The sequence below is a fragment of the Tyto alba genome, unplaced genomic scaffold (assembly GCF_018691265.1).
Source record: "Tyto alba isolate M040663 unplaced genomic scaffold, T.alba_DEE_v4.0 Super-Scaffold_44, whole genome shotgun sequence".
NCBI classification, from domain to species: domain Eukaryota; kingdom Metazoa; phylum Chordata; class Aves; order Strigiformes; family Tytonidae; genus Tyto; species Tyto alba.
In genome coordinates, this window is record NW_024881320.1 from 12,449,971 (window position 1) to 12,468,646 (window position 18,676).

The 18,676-nt window shown below is 51.1% G+C and overlaps 1 protein-coding gene and 1 long non-coding RNA gene across 2 annotated transcripts; one reads left to right on the top strand and one right to left on the bottom strand.

Moving 5' to 3' along the window:
* Positions 1 to 889: 889 nt before the first annotated feature.
* MLEC (malectin) lies at positions 890 to 13,713 on the bottom strand. The gene is made up of 5 exons (XM_042805217.1): positions 13,429 to 13,713; positions 9,880 to 10,058; positions 8,325 to 8,501; positions 8,112 to 8,169; positions 890 to 6,930 (listed from the first exon to the last, which is right to left on the bottom strand). The coding sequence occupies exons 1-5, from the start codon at positions 13,616 to 13,618 to the stop codon at positions 6,701 to 6,703; spliced, it is 834 nt and encodes a 277-aa protein (XP_042661151.1). The 5' UTR covers positions 13,619 to 13,713; the 3' UTR covers positions 890 to 6,700.
* An 81-nt stretch (positions 13,714 to 13,794) lies between these two features.
* LOC116963757 lies at positions 13,795 to 14,912 on the top strand. The gene is made up of 2 exons (XR_004408376.2): positions 13,795 to 14,524; positions 14,614 to 14,912. It is a non-coding gene; the product is annotated as an uncharacterized LOC116963757 (long non-coding RNA).
* Positions 14,913 to 18,676: the final 3,764 nt, after the last annotated feature.

Consider the following 18,676-nt stretch of genomic DNA (forward strand, 5'->3'; position numbering starts at 1 on the left):
TGAGCCTGGCAGGAGGGATGCGGGATGTCCCACGGGAGCATCACACCGAGGAAAGGATGCATTTCATCCTGAAAGAGGAGCTGCCCACCAGCCTGCCGTAGCCACTTAAGAGCTGCTAAGAGTCACCTCCATCCCTTCAGGGAACTGGGGCAAGAACAAGAAACATCTGCGTCCTCTTTTCAGACTCCAGCCAACACTCAACACGCTCAAGATGACTGGAAACAGATTTAGAGCAGCAGTTAGTGACGTTTGCTGCTGCTTGTAAGCAGCACACGCCTGCTACTGCCAAACAAATGCTATTTCAAACAAGCCTGCCCATGCCAGAGCTCCCAAATCCTCCTTGCCGAATCAAGTTTGGTCCCTCTATTCTGTGCCCCAGGAAGCACAGATCAAAGAGCCAGGCTGTCTGGAAGAGCGGCTGCTCCACGTGGGGCCAGGGTCCCTCATCCCCTGCGAGCAGGCACACACAGGAGGAAGGTGCCACACTCTCTCCGCTCCAGCTCCAGCCCCTTCTGGCCAGCTCTGACGCAGTTTCAAGCTGAAATCGGGGCAGCTTGCAAAACCCCAGAAGGTAGATTACATCTCCAGAGTTCCTGATCTGAGCAGGAAGCAACAAGGTCCACATCAGCACTTTTAAGAGGATGTTGTACCGTTCAACTTGCACTTAATTGCCCAAAACAACTGGCAAGAGAATTCTGGAGCTGTACCGGAGGCGGGCAGCGGCAGGGAGAGGCTCTGAGCTGCAGCAGCGGTGGGATGTCAAACTGCATCTCGGCAGCAGCCTGCAGTCCCCTCCGCAGTGCAGTCTTGGCCTCCAGCACCGCAAGCCATAAAGCAGAGGGGGGCTCCTCCGCCCCCGCCATAGAAAAGAGGGACCACCTCATCCAAGTGACAATATAATCTTGTTTATTTTCCTTTAACACACTGCTGGTTAAAACTGCCAGACAGTAGATTTCAGAACATTCCCTCAACCAAACATCCTGGGGAAATTAAAAAATAAAACCGCTACCATGTACCAAAAATAAAATAACCCACCCCCACACCCATCTTTTCCCCCAAACTAGTCCCTGCAAAGCCAATGCAATCAGAAATAGACATCTGTGCTTTTCACCCAGGGCCCAAGCTTGCTGCAAAACAAACTAAAAAAAAAAAATGTGACTGCAAGTTGTTATAACAGAAAGCAATGGACAGTAAAATAAAAAAATCCTCCATAAAACCCCTTTGTACTGGTGACAAGTACAGATGGGGATCTCTCCCCACACTGCTTTAGACTTTACAGACAACTTAGACCTGCAGCTTCAAGTAGTTTGTGACATGTCCTCAATGCCAACGCCACAGGTCGCTTCCACGCATCCCAGCCTACGCAGCCGGGCACCAGGGAGCGGTGGGACCTCCTGCCAACGCGAAAAGCTGCTACAACGATGGGACCCAAACGTCACCATCACCTGCCCAGCGCCTCGCAGTCGGGGCTACTGCCTCCTGCACGAAGCACAAATCCTGCCTCTGCTCTCACAGTCTCTGGGGCTGTGTTACCGACCTGGCTGCTTCTTGAGTGGGAAAGCCCTGAAAGCACGAAGCCCCCATAGAAAGCACGAAAAATCCAAGCCCCCACTTGACAGCAAGTTTCCAGACATGGCTTCACTCCAGCACCCTAGCTTAGGAACTGTGACAGTGTGACAGAACAGCCATGGTAGCACAGGCAAGCACATCCCCACTACGTGTGACCGGGAACAACTCCAGGGCAGAGATCCTGCATTTCTTAGATTCACACTCTCCCCAGTTAAACTGGTTCAAGCTGTACTTCACTCCTTGCCTTGAAAATTCCATCACACAAACTCTTTAGCAGAGACTTTTGATGTTTGCAAAAGATTATTCATATTTTCTAATCAGCCAGCACTGTTTCTAGGAGGAAGGAAAGCACTTCTGTTTTGTTGATTTTTTTTTTTTTAAATAAAGCACTTTTTTGGGAAAAAAAATCAAAACCTATCAATTACCTGCAGTAGCGTCCCACTGCTCAGACTGGGGACAGTGCCACCACATCCCTCCCCCTCCCACATCTTCCCCCCAATCTCCAAAAATAGTATTTAATATACAGCAATAAACTCTGAGCAAGCCAGAGTCCCGGAAGACATGGACCTGCTTTCACCTCTCCCATCCAGCCCAGCACCATTTCAATACAGTTGCTACTGTACTCCTGGGACAAATCCGTCTGCATCCAAGGTGAAACAAATGCACATGCCCCAGCCCCACTGGGCAGCGCGTGAAGCAGGGGCGCAGCACGGGAGGCCTATTGGTGTAATCACATTTCTGAGCCTTCACAGCTCTGGCCCGGTGTTGTGTCTGTGCTGTTGATAATACTTGTCGGGGCCTATTTGGGACTAGCCAGTGAAGACAGACTGGTGGAACCAGGCTGATGTTAAAAAAAGCATCCTTGAATTGTATTAGACTCTGGCATTTGTTGTGGAGATGCAGTAGCGCCAGTAGGTAAATTAGCTCAGTGCTGGCCCAGTTCCCATTTCCCTTGGATTCTCAGCAAGGATATTTCCCTCCCTACCACATAAGTGCAAGAAGCAGACGGATCTCTCCCACGTTTGAGCAAACAGAGCCTGAAACACTTGGTACTTCACAGCTGCTCAGAACCTGTCTCACATCAAGGGCTGAATCTGCTCTGCTGGTCCTCTCCCTCTTCCTGCTGTTTTCCATCAGACAGGCCTGTTCATCCCCAACTTCCCATATCAAGACATCTCCCTGGCTCTGCAATTCCATTTCATTTAAAGGCCAAGGGATAAAGCACAGGTCTCTGCTCCCTCTTCAGACCCAAACACTGTGGGGCAAGCCTTCAGTGATTAAGTCTGGGGAGCAGGACCCCCCATGCTACACTCTCCATGCAGAAGCTGTAAGCACCATACAACTACCAGGATGTAGTCGTGACTCACTCAGCTCTGAACTACAAACACACAGGCACCAGACTGCCTGGAAGTTCTCCATTCTGCCTTCGGGAGATTTCTGGGGGAGACCAGACCTGAAGGAGCTCTCCCAGTTCTTCTATCCCCTGCTAGGCTTTTTTTCCATTGACCTCAAGGACTGGAACCAAAGATGCTCGCTCACGGTTCTCTGCTTCAGCTGTGACCTCCAGAGCTGGTGTCTAGGGACAGTGAGACAGTCCCCAGCTGATCGTGAGGGCAGGGAATGCCTGTCCCCTGGGGAAAAAGTAAAAACAACTCAGAAGCTCCTTAAAACAAAAAAGAAGCTTCTTCAAATAGACTTTTATTCAAAGCCTGAGACAAAGGCACCAAAAAGAGAAGGGAATTCATTTGGCTTTCTGCTTACAGCCACCTGGGATACTCAAAAGGGTCAGAGCTGTTGTTTTAGTCACACACACACACAGAAGGGGAAAATGGCCTGGCTTAAAGGTACGAAAGGAGGGGCTGATGAGAGTGTAATTAAAACAGGCTTTGGAACCACTACCCTGAGGCTGGATCCAGGCCCAAAATATGATTGAAGGTGTCATCTTCCCTTTATTAAGTGGAAGCTTTATTAAAATTGCCTTACCAGCCCCTCTACACAACTGCTCCACGAATCAAGCCAGAGTCTGTTCCGACCCAGCTCCCACACTGCTGCACAGGGACTGTATTTCACCAGCCTGCTGCTGGCAGGAGGCAACAAAGCACAAACAGGCTTGCCTCTAACCAGTCTCAACTAAACAATGTTTTGGATATTCCCTCAAACACCCATGCTGGAAAGCTACAACCAACCAAAACTACTTCTTTCCCTGGTCAGGACCAGGTACCTCATTATACCCATCTGGCTGGCTTGCAGATGCTAGACAGAGACAGCAAGGGGAGCCAGCCTGAGTATGCCGTTCCCAGTGAGGTGCTCACTGGTTATCCCCTTCCATCCTCCCATGTTCCCACACGCTTTGCTTGAAGGTGGCAAACCCGTCAGGAGGGAATGGACCAACAAACAAGGAAAACTGCTCATAGCACCCTGACTGGGTCAGGAACAGCCCCACCACCCAGCTTGTCGTGACAAAGATGCATTAAAACAGAGCCAAAACAACTAAATTGAAGCCATGATGAACTATTCCTCCTCCCTATTCTTATTCAAATAAGACAAATTCATTTGATCTGAGCAACTGGAACACAACAGATCACACTCTGCACAGCTCTGCTTTAGGACAGCCAATGGCACCAAATGGGTGCTCTGACTGCCATGAGAGGCAGGGATAAACTATCCTAGAAGACTTCTGACTTTTGCACACCTAAATGCACACCCCTCTTCTCATGCGAGGCAACGTGCAGATTACCGGGTAAGCCACAAGAAGCTGAGTGATTCCTTGTTTCAAGGATGCTCAAATAAAATGCAATCTAAAAGGCCTGGAGGAGAACAGCTCCTTACAGAGAAGCCTGATTTCAAGCCCAGGTTCTTTGCTTAACAAATCAGCACAGTTCACGCTTCTCAAAATTGATAAAGATCTAAATGTCTCCTTGCTCCAGTTAAAGCAATCCCAAAAACGGTGGAAAATCTCTGCAGGCGCTGTCACCAACCAAAACAGAGTTCATATTTTATACGAGTTTTATAAGTACTAGGATTTTAACAGCAGCTAGAAGATGAAGCACACAACTTCAAGCTTACCGCCTTTTCATCCTAAGGTTCGTTCTTGAGATCTGCTCTCTCTAAAGCCTGTCTTCTCCTTCAACTGTGGCAGGGACCCTCTTGCTTCTCCCAAACTGACTGTTACCACTTGTGCAACTGGAAAGAAGGTAATTAAGGTCCTAATGCTTGCTTTTTAGCTCACACAGAATTGGGGTCAGGCCCATAGCAGCGATGTATGAGATCAGAAAGGCAAGGTTCAGTGCCACTGCTGCAGAGAGCGGTGCTTTGACACCTCCCCCAGCTCCAGTTCTGGAGCTAGTGAGTTGGCAGCTCACATCACAGCTTGAGGGTTAGGAGGAAGCAAAGGCTTCAGCTGCTTGGGCCCGGCAGACCAGAAAGGCGGCTCCTCCGGTTTCCCTTCCAGAAACTAGGGAATTCTGCTGACCCTTCTCAGCTCAAAGAAAGGCTGAGCCACTGCAGGGGATCAAACCCAAGAACAACCACTAAGAAAACTCAGGCCCAGGGCAAGGACATTGCTCAGTGCCACTGCTCCGGGTAAAGAGAGAGCATTTCTGAGAACAGAGATAGCATGAGGTAAAGTATCCTGTGAGGCCAGAGCTCACCAGCATCGAAGCTGGCCCGCAAGGACCCAACCCCACCTGGGACAGATCTTGTTCCAGCACACAGAACATCTCCCACCTGCCAGCCAGAAGCACTCAACATGCCAGAGGCCAAGACCGTGGAAAGGCAGCTCGTCAGGGCCTGCAGCTCTGGATCAGCAGGCGCAGCGAGGGCTTTCACTCTGCTCAGCCTCTGTCGGCCAGCCACAGGCTCTGCATGCGGAAACAGAAGCCTCTTGCAGAAATACTCCCAGGGGAAGCGGGTGACCTTGTCTCCAGTGTTCTGCTCACTTCCAGATCTCTGGAGGGCAACAAACCACCTTGCTCTACAGTACTGAAGTGTTGGATATCTGCCCCTTCACCACAGTGACTTGACACATGAAAGACTGGGCTAACTGAAGATACTAACCAACTCCACTGCATTTCCCACCACTGCAGGTGAGTCTGATCCCTATGACAGGGAATCAGAGCCCACAGGGAGCATCCGCAAGGTTGCTCTGCTCTGTCCTACAGCACAGGTTGTTCACAGTCACAGGGCAGGGAGATAACTGTTGGGAAGGTCAAGGAACAAGTCCAGAACCTCCTCACTAGGTCATCTGATTCTCAGCTTCTTCCAAAGGAGAGGTCACTTGCTAGAAAGGGCAAAACAAGGAACTGGGCTTAAAATGAAGCCTTTGAAAATAAAAGGATATTAAAGTAAACAAAAGCCATAATCAATACAGAAAACTAGTGCATCTGATCAGACGCTAACGTCAGCCTCTTGCGGCTACAGCAGAATCCCTCTGCAATGGATCTAGCATTACAATTGCCAAACTAGGAAAGTCTTTCCCAACTGGTGCAGCAAATCAGGCCAGATAAATCCCTCTGCTCCTGGCACAGCTTGCAGTCTTAGGAGGGGAACATCTCCACAGAGGCTGAGCAGCTAGCTGGAGTCTTGGTATTTTTATGCAGGTGAGTACCATACATCGTGTTGTACACACTTGGGCAGATGCTGAGCCAGGCTCCGTCCTCCATAGTAGTTAGTCACCCAATGGCACCACAACATTTCCATGCTCCTGGACACAACGTGTACCCAGGCCTGGTTTCAAGAGCTGCTTCCCTGCTTACGGAACCGTATTCTACCCAGCACAGGCAGCACATGGCTTTCTCTCAGTGCAGGACGTGGCCCAGGACTGGTAGCATCAGCTTTCAACAGCCCAATACACAGCCAGCCAGGACTCAGTTTACTCTTGGATGCCCCAGGGAGGATCAGAGGCTGCACGTGGTATGAAGGGGAAGGCAAGGGCCTCGCTGCTTGCTGGCAGGGGGAAGGTAAGCTCCATCTTACCTGAACCTGCTACTCATTCCAAATGAATCATCTTTTTTTTTTTTTTTTTTTTTTTTTTCCCTTAAATTATGAACAATATGGAGAAATTGAAAGCAACCGTGTTTGGTCCAACTCCTTCCCTCCCAGCCCCGTGGCTGATGCTCTGTGGGGCTTGCTCTCACAATCGGCAGAGGCAGAAGAGGGTAGGAATGAAGACACCAAAGGCCACCAATATAGGAAACATGAGGCTGCTGTTGTCCGAGGCATAGGGGTTTGGTGTGCGTGGGCCTGACTGAACCCGGTTCTTATTTGCCTGTTTTTTAACACTGGAGCCATCATCATATTCATCTTCATCATCGTCTTCCTCTTTTTTCTCCAGACCTGGGTGTGGCTGCAGCTTTGGAACATCTGTTGGACAAGACAAAAGGTTGCAAGAAAGCAGGATGTAACTTGGGAAATCACCTGAGTCACTCCGTTTCCCTCTCCTCTATCCAGCATGAACATGGGCAACACGGCACCTGACCACCAATCAACACCACAGCCAGAGCACGCCAGGAAATAGGAGCATCCTTCCTCACAGAGGCTCACACCACTGTTTCTTTCCTCCATGATGTAAGAGCATCTAAAGACCCAGTCTGCAAAGAAAACAACATCCCTCCACCCCATCTACGGGTCGCACAGAAGAAGTTACAACACAAAAGCACACTCACAGCATACACAGTCAGATACCACAGCTGTACAGTAAGATCTAGTCAAGAACAAGCACCTGCTGCCTGTGGAACCAGCAGATACAGGTGGAAACAGGAATGGAAACAATCCTTTCCACAAATGGTCCTACCTCACATCACTGCATGCCGCAGCCCCAGCCCTATCAGAGCAGCACAGCCTAGCCCCACTCAAATCCAGTCCTCTGAGCCTGAAGCCTGAACTGCAGGTCCCCCACACAGCAAGGTGCCACCTAGCCACAAGGTTACACACCAGATCAGCAGCACTTGGCAATCCCTGATCAATAGTAAAGCAAACTGATGCTTTGGGGTCCTAAACCTCCTCTGTTCAGGAGCTAGAGGGGCTCCAACTCCAGCACAGGCTTAAAAAGAAGGTGTTGAAAGAGCAGGGACTTTACTAGCACACTCCACTGCTATCCAGAGAAACTCATATCTGGGAAAAAACACTGCCTTGTCCTCGAGCTGAGAAGGCAAAATGAAGCTCCAGGTAAGAAACACTTAACTACTGCCTAAAAAATCTCCGTAAATTACTTGTCTGCAGGGCTGCTGCTGTAATCCAAGTCCAGAGGGAATTTATCAGTAGCTATAAGCTAAGTCTGACCAGACATGTTCCCTTCTCCTATGCAGGAAATCCCAAACCAAATTGATTTTTCTTATTCCAAAAATGACACAGCTCTGTGCACTTGGAGGAGTAGGAGGACACTACACACCTATTTCATTCTGCAACTGCACTCTGTGGGAACTTGCTGAGAGAGAAACAGTTTTGCCAGAGGCGGGTCAGCAAGAGCTATGATCTCATGGTCTGAGAAGCAGCAGGCTGCTCTCCAAGGGGGAAGAGCCTTCTGGCTCAAAAACTGTGCTTACCTTCCACTGTTCCTTGCAGGATGTATAGGGCACAGATTTTCGGATTGTCATAGTAGCCCTAGAGAAAGCAAAGAAGGAAGTCAGTGCTGTAGCTTTGAGGCAAGAAATATTCTCCCCACCATCACCTCTCCTCCTCCAGCACGCAGCTGCACCACATGGCTGGGGAAGAACAGGAAAAGGAAGATCAGGGCTCTGCCCAGAAAAGCTTGTTACCTTTACAAACTCAATGTGGAGTTTCCCTGTGAACGTGGAAACCTCTCCCTGGACACTCAGTTTCCCCTTTTTGATACTCATGGGAATGATCTCATCGTGAGCTGTGCTGTGTCCAACTCTGTCAAAAATGTCTAAGTCCTTCACCACCACGTGGCCATTCAAGCGAACATCAAATACCTTCAGAAAGTGGAAGAAATGACAGTGTCAGAATGGATTCAGGCACGTGATGGGTGAAGGGGGAATAGAACAGGAAAGGTCTCTGCTCATTATGCACACAGGAACAGAAAGCACTGCAGCATGCACTGTCCCACCATACATGCCCCACTCCCTTGGGAAGGATTCAGCCTAAAAGCAGCCAGGTAAAGGCACTGAAGCATTAACATTGCTTTCAAATATCCCGAAATCTGCTGCCTACTTTTAAAATAACCCCTATATCTGCTGTTCAGAACTGAGGACAGCACAATTTTATTCTGGTTTATTCATACTCTTTCACAACTTTCTTTCCACCTACTGGCTGAGGACCTCCTCCTACCACCCCAGGGTGGCTGCAACACACCACACCCTAGGGAGTTAAGCCATTTCTAACTAACAGCCTGCAGCAGAGCAAAGAGGAAACAAGCTGGTGAAGGACACAGGGTTTGAAGGAGATAAAATGTTGAACTGCTAACCACATCTGTGAATTCATAGTGAAAGTCCTCCTCAGGGCTGTAATGACTCAAACTTCACTCAGCACCTGGGGAATCCCATCAGAACCACATGAAGGAAGAGAAACCAAAGATGCCTCAGCCCTTCAGTTTAATCTGAGGCTGCTTTTTGCATCCATTCCATAAGCCAGTCCCACCAGTTCTGTTCCCTGAAATACTTCTCTGGCAGGCAGGCAGCACAGCGCTTAAGGAGCAGGGCTCTAAAGAAGCTGATGGAGTCAGGGGAAAAGCCAGACTAAAACACACACCACCTCTCTCCTATTTTATCACAGAGCTTTGAGTTCTTTGTGCTTCTGCTTCCACATCTGCATATGAGGGATTTCAAAAGTGGTTAAGGACTGTTCTTCTCTAAAGAACAATAAAGAGGGTTGAATTTAACTCTGTGCTTTTGGGATCAGTTTGAACCAGTAACAAGTCTTCTTACATTCGTAAAAATTGTTTTGAGTAAGTTATTTAACCCAGATCATTTCTCTGATTCAATCTGTGCAATACTTCCTCCAGCACAAGCATGCTGTCAGGTCAGGAACAAGTGTTCAGTGAAAAGGCAAAACCACTTCTTCTCAAAGGCAGCATGGCCTAAACAGATCGTAAAACTCTAGTGCTAGTTATGTTTAGTTGTATGTTTGTTTGAATATGTTATAATGCAATTTTCCAGGCCAACTGTACATCTGAAACGTGGAAGACACATGAAATGTGGAAGCTCGAAGTTTCAGAGCCCATAAGAGCTCTGGGAACTAAGTTAACCATTAGAGCCTTACTTCACTCCTTTCTTCAGCATGCAAAGCAGAGGAAGCAACCTGGTCTTAGCCAGGAACTCACATCAGAGAGACAAGCAAGGAGCTGTTGCTTACCTTCTGTTGAGACTGTGCAAAATAGACCTCTGCAAACTTTAACACCAGCACATAGTCACCCTCCTCTTTGATGGGAACTTCATAACCAAAGGTTTCCTCATTGTAACGCTCGGTCTGGTACAGAATCTGATCCTCCGCATTGGACCGCAGGATTGGCAGCTTCATGCCGTAGTCAGAAGCTGGGTTCCAAGCCCAAAACAGTGAGAGGAAGGGTTAACTTCTGAGGCACATGGAAGAGACACTTTATATATTCCTTAAGTGCTTAACTCCCTAAGTGGAGTTAGCACTTGTCAGACCTGTCTCCCCTCCTTGCTCTGACCAGGAGGCGGCACTACTGGAGCAGAAGCAGAGGTAGCCAAAGCCCTAGAACCCAGGTCTTGTAGAAAAACGGGTCTGGACCTGCTGCAGTCTAAGTTAGACATAGTAAACTCACTCACACCTTTTCAGAAAGAAGAGTCTTTTTCACAAACAGGGTGCAGAGCCAAAGGACTTGGCTATTGACTCCTTCAGAGGAAAACCACCTAGAATATTTTTACAACATTTTCAAATTTTCAAAGTCTGAGTACAAAACCAAAACAGTCAGCATAGGACTGACTCGACTCATTCAACAGATTTGAATTTAGCAGTCAATGGCATCAGGTTTGAGACTCACCCTCCTCAAGTGAAAACGTGGGGAATGACAGAAGGGTAAAAAGCATTAGACATCTTACAAAACCCCTTCTCACTATAGTCACGCAATACCTGGCAGCTTGAAGACAGGAAAAAGCAAGAAATAGAACACAAAGATTTCAAGAGCACCAACAGCCCCATCAGCTGCTGTTCCCACAGCCACACAGCTGAAATGGGTGCTTCCTGCAGGCATTGGAACAGCCCCCTGAGAATGGCCCAAATAACATTCCCAAGTGCAACAATAACTGAGAAAATATCAGAAATCATAAGACTTGCCTCTTCTCAGTCATTTCACCACCTAGAGCAACCCTCAAACGACTTTAACACTGTATTGTGTCAGGGTTACTGTACAAACGCAAGGCGATGTGTGCCTCAAGTGCTCAGAATCAAGCAACGAAGAAGGGGCAGGAGGGAAGACTGCAGACACCACCTGCCCACTGGCACTTCAGACAGAAGTTGATCTAGACTAAGTTCTCTGCTGGCACTTGCCACTTCCACCCCCATTTCCATGGGAACAGACACTGCATTGGCCAAGACAAAGCAAGAACTACTAACCCAGCACACATTGCCAAAGATGGAGCCAATGCAAACGAGCGAAAGGAAATTAATGCCAGTTCTTAGTCTCCTGTTTCACACAGACCTACACTCGGGCAATCTTGTGCTTCTCTTTACCACTCAAACCCGGGCGTAAAGGCTGAAGACTCTAATCACCAGAAATACAGAGGGTGAAAAGTTTAACCTGTCCTCCCACACAGATATTACCGGACAGGTACAGATTACAGTGATAGCAAACCAAGGACTCCAAAGAAGTCAGCTCCTATTAGAGGAAAGCCAGCATAGGAATTAAGTCCTTTAATATCCAAGAAGGTAACTGGAGAGGAAGACCTGTCACCTGCATATCAGAGGTCTGTTGACATAGCTGTGGAAGTGAGCTTGATTTTATAGCACGCTGGGTGTGCTGAGAGGTAGCTCACAGAGAGGAGCAGTATTCATTAAGCTTCGACACAACCATGCTTGGCACCTGGCTATTCTCTAAATGCCACCAGCACATTTTGGCCTTTAGGGCACAGCATCTGAACTGAGGCCTGAAAAAAAAAAAAAAAGTTTTAATTTGGCCAGAGGCAGTACAGCCCAGAAACACTATCCCTAGGTTGTTTCCTCCCAGTCAGCCACATACTTCTGCTGTAGCCATCACATGCCTATCAACGCAGAGAGGAGCCCAGAGTAAAACGAACAATGGTGCAATAAAAAGCCATTGAGGGAAAAGCAGCTGAGAGCTCAAAGGGGTAAAGTCTCCTCTGCCGTGCCTGGCACCACTGGCTGAAGGAGGATTACTGGAACAGCCTGCTGTTCAGAGGAAACATCACAGGCTTTTCCCAAAGGAAGGGCATGTCACAGTGTGCTTGAAAAAGACACTTTTTTCTCCTGGACTGAAAAATAAAGTGTTCAAGTCCACGGGGACATTCTCCTTCAAGTCACACATGTGAGAGGTCTGTTAAGTGAAGCTGACCTACAGCAATCAGGGCACCCTGTGTGACTGGGGCACCAGCAATGCCTAACAAACCGCGTTAGTATTTAAATGTGACCTCCCCTGTATCCACTGCGCACAAACAGCTCTCTGTTCAGGATGGCACTCATGCAGGGTAAGCAATGGCAGTCCTAGCTGTATAGCATAGGGCAATCCTCACCATCCTACATGGAAACAGTGAAGGTTAGACTTAAAAGTCAACAGACAGCTCATCTTCTCTGCACGCCACCATTCACCTGTAACTCACAGCAGGAGCAGCTCAGCACAGATAACTTTTCAAGACATTTGTGAATCAACTAGGTTTTGGTGCACCAATTATCAGAAAGACACAAAATTCATACAACTGGAATGATTTCAGGGGAAGTAGGAAAAGGTAACCCAAGTGCAAGTAAAGTATTAGTTCTTCATCCTGTCCTTACTGGTAGATCTTACTGATCAGTAGTTAGTGCAGCTGATCATATCCCATCTGCCTCTACATCTGCTTCTGTCCCTGCCCTGCTCTTGAACACCCTGCCAGGACTGGAGCAGTGGTGCAGACCAGCCAGCTGCACCTTCCTCCTGCCCAGCCCCAGCGAGCAGCCTGCGCTCCTCCCTGTTGGGACCAGGCTGCTGGTGGTCGGCATCACCCTGCGCCGTTCAGCTGCGCAGAGCAGGCAAAGCATGTTCTCACTTTGCTGAGCGCTGCAGGCTGGGCTTCAGACTGGCAGGTCTTGCTGTGGAAACTGGGGTCTTTCAGTGGAAAAAAAAAAAAAAAAAAAAAAAAAAAAAAAAAAGGAGCCAGGCGGCTGCATGCGGCCGGTTTGGCAGCCTGAGCGCTCCCGTTGCCTTTCCAGCCGAAATTCCACTCCAGCCCGCGAGGAGCGACTTCTCCTCCGGCATTACACAACCCCGCAGCCCGAGGCCGAGGAAACCAGCCCGAAGCCCGCAGGGCTCGTCCCGCCGCTGCCGGGGCCCGGGCCCCGCTCCGCCGCGGGGATGGGGGTGTGCAGCCCCGGCGGGAGTAGGGGGGTGGCCGCGGGTGACAACTGCGGTGCGGGGGCTGGGCCGGCGCTCCCCGCGGGGCCCCTCGCTGTCTCCCGGCCGCCCCCTTCGCGACGCCGGGCCCGGGCGGCTGAGGAAGAGGAGATCCGGCCCGCGGTCCTGCCCGGGTCACCGCAACGCTGCGGGGAGACCCACCGCCCGCCCGCGGCGGGGCCGGGGCGACGCGAGTCCCCGACCCCCGCCGACACGGGCGGGCCTCGCCGCCCTCAGCGGAGCGGAGCCGCGGGGGGCCCTGAGGGCAGCCTCACCGACACCCCCCACACACACACCGGCGGGGCCGCCCGCGCAGCACCGGCGTTCCCCGCCCTCACCTCGGCCCACGCGGCCCTCGAGCGGGTCCTTGCGGAAGTGGATGCCGTTCACGTCCACATGAGCATCGCCGCCCGCGTTGACGGCCCAGACGACGCTGTCAGCGAGGCCGCCCGCCGCGCCCCGCAGCAGCGGCAGTAGCAACAGCAAGGGCGGCAGCAGCGGCGCCCCGCGCGCCCCGGCGCCCACCATCTCGGGCTCCCGGCGCCGCGCCCGCCCCTTCCTGCCGCCGCCAGGGGGCAGACTACCCCGCTGCCGGGGCGGATCGCACGCTGGCCAATCCGCGCGCCGCAACACGAATATTAACTTTCCGCTCGTCTGCCATTCGGCGGCCGCTGGCCTTTATCTGCATATTCATAACTTGCTGGGCCAATGGGCGGCGGGAGCGGGTGAGCAAGTTTAGTTGAGAGGCGAGGGGACGACGGCGCGCTGCGGAGGGAGGCGTGCCCGGCGGGAGCAGAGCGGAGCGGGGAGTCGGTGCCTGCGAGCCGGGAGTGCCCAGGGCCGGTACCACCCGCTCGGGGAGGGGAGCGCCGGTGGAACCGGCTCCCCCGGGAAGAAACGGCAGAGAAGGATGAAGCTTCGCAGTGGCGTCTCCAGAGCGCGGACGCGGCCCGGCGAGCTGCCCTCGGCGCCGGACGCCTGAGGGAAGAGCCCCGCCCCCTCCGCCCCTCCAATCAGGGAGCTCCAGCGCAGCCGGAACGCAAAGCACTGTGGGACGGCGGCGGGACGGCCAGAGGGTTACCGAGGCAACGGGCGGCGGCACCGGCCGGAGCGGGCCCTGGCCCGGGCTGGGCCCCGCGGGCGGCGGACAGAGGATGCGGGCCGGGCCGGGAACGGCCGCGGGGCTCGGGAGCTCCGCTGCCGTCGGGGACGGCTCCTCGTTACCTCCCGGCAGTTAGGTGTCCGGTGCGCTCGGAACGGCAACTCCCGGTAGTGATTCTCTGCCGCAACGAAACAGGCTGGTTCGCCCCTGTGTGGAGGATGGGCAAAGGCCGGTACCGGCCCGCCGAGTAAGGAGCGAGGCAGCTGGGTGGTGCAACCGCTATGGATCACAATAATCTGCTTGAAAAGTCAATCAGCCAATAAAAGAGGAAGGTGGGGGAGCTAACCCTTACGTTGCCAGTGATTTTTATCCTTGGGTTATATTTAACAGAAGAATGTTGAGATCCTGGGGTTTTTTTCAGGAGGACCATGGCGAGGTCTTGGGAGGGCTGGCGTGAGACATCACAGGTGGACATGGGATGAAACTCGCTTACTACGCAGTGGGAGAGCAAGTAACTTAATGTTTGCCTCCATGTTTGCCCTTCTGTCAGATCCCCATGTTCCTCAAAGCTTCAGACACCAGCCGGGTCTTGTGTCTGCACTCCAGTCACCAACTCCAGTAGCAGCAGCTGCTCCTAAGTCCCAATGATATTTTATTAATTTGAGTCTGCCACAAACCATTTGCTTTTAGAAATAAAGACTTGGTGGTGCAGATTGAGAATTAAGTGTGTTTGTTGCTTTTGTAATGCATTTAAGAGGCCTCTTATCTGAGAACTGAACTTGCTTAGGTGGGGGGGAGCTTTAATCTCTGACCCTGTCTGCATGAGAAAATAGTAAAACTCTCTGGAATTATAAAGGGGATAACCACCCACCCCTTGCTTCCTAACCTGCTCTGCGCAGGTCGGAGTTCCCCAGAGCGTGTTCCTGCTGTTGTCACATTGGCTCTTGGGCTCATGGTATAACTGGGCCAGGACAGACGTGGCAGTGCTGTGCTCCCACACCAGCACTGCTGCTGGGAAGGGGTTCCTGAAACTGCAAGGTGGTTTAGGAAACTGCAGCCAGAAAAGTAGTGCAAAACACAGACACTTAGCACCTCTCCAGATTAAGCCACCTCATGCTGGTTTGCTGGCAAATTGTCTCAGCATTACAGACCCCAGCCCTGGCAGCATCTGGTCAAATCCAGACTAATCTCCCGTATCCCTGCTGTGTTTGTGACCTGTTGGGTGTCCCCCAAGTTCGGTTAGCAAAGGAGTGCAAAGTAGCCATGGCCAAAACAATGCTGTCCAGTTGGCGAGGCCAAGGGAGGCCTCGTTAAAGCTCATTTGCACTGATTATAGATTATCCCTCCTAATCTCTCAAGATTTCTCAGTTTAAACTGCGATGTGCTTGGGTCAGGAGCACAACTTCAAAGCATGTAAACACTTTGTGTGTCACCAGGTTACTGCCATGAGCTGCAAAAGTGAAGTGGAAAGAGGGACGTTGTGAATCATCAGCAGACTGAGGAGACAGCCAGAGCTGAACTTACAAACAGAAATGTCCGTGGGTGCAAATCCTCATATTTCCAGTCCTGAGACCCACCAGGGCAGTAAAGGTCCCACTGAGGGCCCCACCCAGCCCCTTGTGTGGCCCAGGTGGGCCAAGGTAGCTGGCAGGACTCACACACACAAAATGGCAGTGATGGCCGGGCAGAGCCTGGCTGAAGCCTTGTTGTGCCTCTTGGTGAGCTGGGGAGCATGAGGCTCACTGTGGGACTTTCACTGCCTTGGTGGGCACAGGGGCCGGGCAGCCGGTGACTGGGGCTTCATCGCAAATCCAGCATCAAACTGCTCAGCCCAGACCAAAGGTGCCCATGAGCAGGAATTCAGACATGAAGGAATTTACTAGCCAACATTTAGGAATGACCAAGGCAGGTCTCTTGTCTGAAGGGGCCTCTTTGGCCCCAGATGCATACAAGTGCAGCCAGGAGCTAACCCAGCTCATCCCCTGACTTGGGAGTGTCACCAGGGGCTTCTGTGGCTGTGCCAGCCCTGGGGTCCCTGTTGGAGGCTTCCAGGGCACCTACACATCTCGGCAAAATATCAGCAACTCTTCCTTGAAAAGAGAAGAGTTTCCTTGAAAATTAAGAGTTCCCCTCCTGGAACAGAGGGGAAAATCCTGAGAACTCAGCCTTTCTAGAAGGCAAGGCACTGAGCACTGCAATACCTCCTCTGCTTCCCCAGTCAGAGCATCTCCTAATAACTAGTCTGGATGATTATTTCCCAAGAATCAGCAGCCCATCATGAAGCAAGAGAGATTAACTGAGCAGCAGCAAGTGAGGAGAGAGAGTGGCTGTGCTCACCCGGGTGCAGGAGGAGCACTCGCCCTGGCTCACGGTCTGGCCGTGGCTGCTGGCAGAGGATGGCGGATGTGCCGTGATGGCCTGTGTCCGCCACCTCCTACATTGCCGCCCCTGAATCGCTACTTGCAGTCACCAGCAACTTGATGCCAGCTTGTGTCCCAGATGTCAAAGGCTCAGTATCCTGTTACTAATCCACTGAGCCATCAGTCCCTTGATGCAGGCTGGATTTACACCAGTAACCTGCAAGTGAAAGGCTCAGGGTTGTCTTCTCAGTCCCTTGATCTCTGCCTGTCCCCTGGCAGCTGTGCCAAAACGACTCTCAGTCTTGAATCAGTCCTGCCTGGTCTATCTACAGCCCTGATCATTCATAAGTGGTGTGGGGCATGTGGTTTGGGTATTAGCCATCTCCTGCAGGAAAAAGGGATCGGGATTTGGGATGTTCAAAAAGAGCAATGGAGACATGTGGGTCAGAAGCAGACCTTGTGGCTAATTAGACTTCTAAGAAGTCAACGTGAGACAGCCCCAACTGCCTGGGTGAGCTCCCAAACCACATGGGGCTACGGGGCTCAGGTGCCCAGTGCGGACCGGCTCTGCCCTGCCATGTGGAGCTGTTTGGAAGCCTTCCTGGTACTGGACTGGAGATGAGAGCAAAAGATTATGTCTGGAATTAGATTATCTAGATTGGAGCTTTAATCTCTGACCCTGTCTGCACAGGGAAATAGTAAAACTCCTTGGGATTATTTGGGGCTTGTTGTGCAAGTAAAACCAGGCTTGTAGCAAGGGCTTGCACTGGAAGGAAAAAAAATGAATGCTTTGGAGACCTGCCCTGTCTGACCTGATCATTGTACCATGGTGAGACCTGGCAGAAATGAGATACAGATGAACTGGCAGAGACCCAGCTTTCCTACTAGGAATCAGCTGTGGCTCCAAGACTGCCTTTGCAATAACACAAAGGTGTCCTGCAGCCACCCTTCCCCTAGCACTCGTGCTACTGTGTTTCTTGGGAAGACAAACACAGCTCTTCCATGGTACAAACGCAGGGACCTGCCTAAGTAAAGATGGCAGCAGTTCACAGAGAACATCCCTGGCAACCATGATGCTGCACTGTTGACCAGTGCAGCTTCTAGAAATGGGTTTACAATTAAGACCATGTCCTGCCATCTGATGATACAGGCAAAAGATGCATCTGCTAGGTGCAGGACCCGGGAAGAAGCAGGCAGAGGCAGCCACCACGCTTGTTGCCACTGACTGTCCGTCAGGCTCACGCACATTGGCTACAGCACAAGGCATGTGCCTTGAGTCGTCACCAGTCCCCACGGGCAGGCACAGTCACTGCTGCACACAGGCAAGCAGCGCAGCTGTCCTCTTGCTCTACATACACACACACATTCCTCCACAGGCTGCACTGTACGTGAACCACATCTGTGTATCGACACTCCCTATGGCAGACACAAGCCCGCACAGGTCTCTCCCTCCCCAGTGTTATCCTAAGTACATACATAACCTAACAGGACTCTGGACTCTGTTCCATTTATAACCCTCATCTCTTAAACACAATCCAGCTGCTGTACCAGTAAATATGGAGATCTGTAAATATCCATTTTCCAATTTCTTGGCTCACACTTACATTTCTAAGACTGGTCCAGATCCATACACACACATAGTTTGCATACACCCACTTGCAAACAAACTCTTCTACTGCTGCACTACCAAGTACCTATCTGCACTCCCTGCTTTTATGCACACACACACAAACCTTTCCCAGTGCACATGCCTGTGCAAACACCAGTACGCACTCACACAAATATAAGGAGAAACATAGTTTTTTCCATTGCTGGGATATTAGCCATTGCTGCAGCTATGCTGGTTGGCACAGCAACAAGGAAGCAGAAGAAAAAATCCTCCTTTGGGACACAGATTTGTGGACCCCGAGAATTTGAAAGGGAACCTGGGAAGTGAAAGATTCGAGATAGAGGAAGCAGGAGGATATTGGTTCTTAACCTCCCAGTTGGAGCAAGGCGGCAGCTGAGAGGAAAACAGGTCCCAGTCACACTGAGAAACACACAGCAATGATGATGCCCTTTGAAGCCAAGAAGAAATCAGTCCTGGCAATCTGTGACTGAACCTCTGCATAGAGAAAGGGGACA

Coding starts and splice junctions, on each gene's coding strand:
- MLEC (XM_042805217.1), bottom strand. CDS start 13,618: ATGGTGGGCGCCGGGGCGCGCGGGGCGCCGCTGCTGCCGCCCTTGCTG. Junction 8,502..9,879: donor TTGCACAGTCTCAACAGAAG/GTAAGCAACAGC, acceptor CACTTTCTGAAG/GTATTTGATGTTCGCTTGAA. Junction 8,170..8,324: donor TCCACATTGAGTTTGTAAAG/GTAACAAGCTTT, acceptor TGCTTTCTCTAG/GGCTACTATGACAATCCGAA.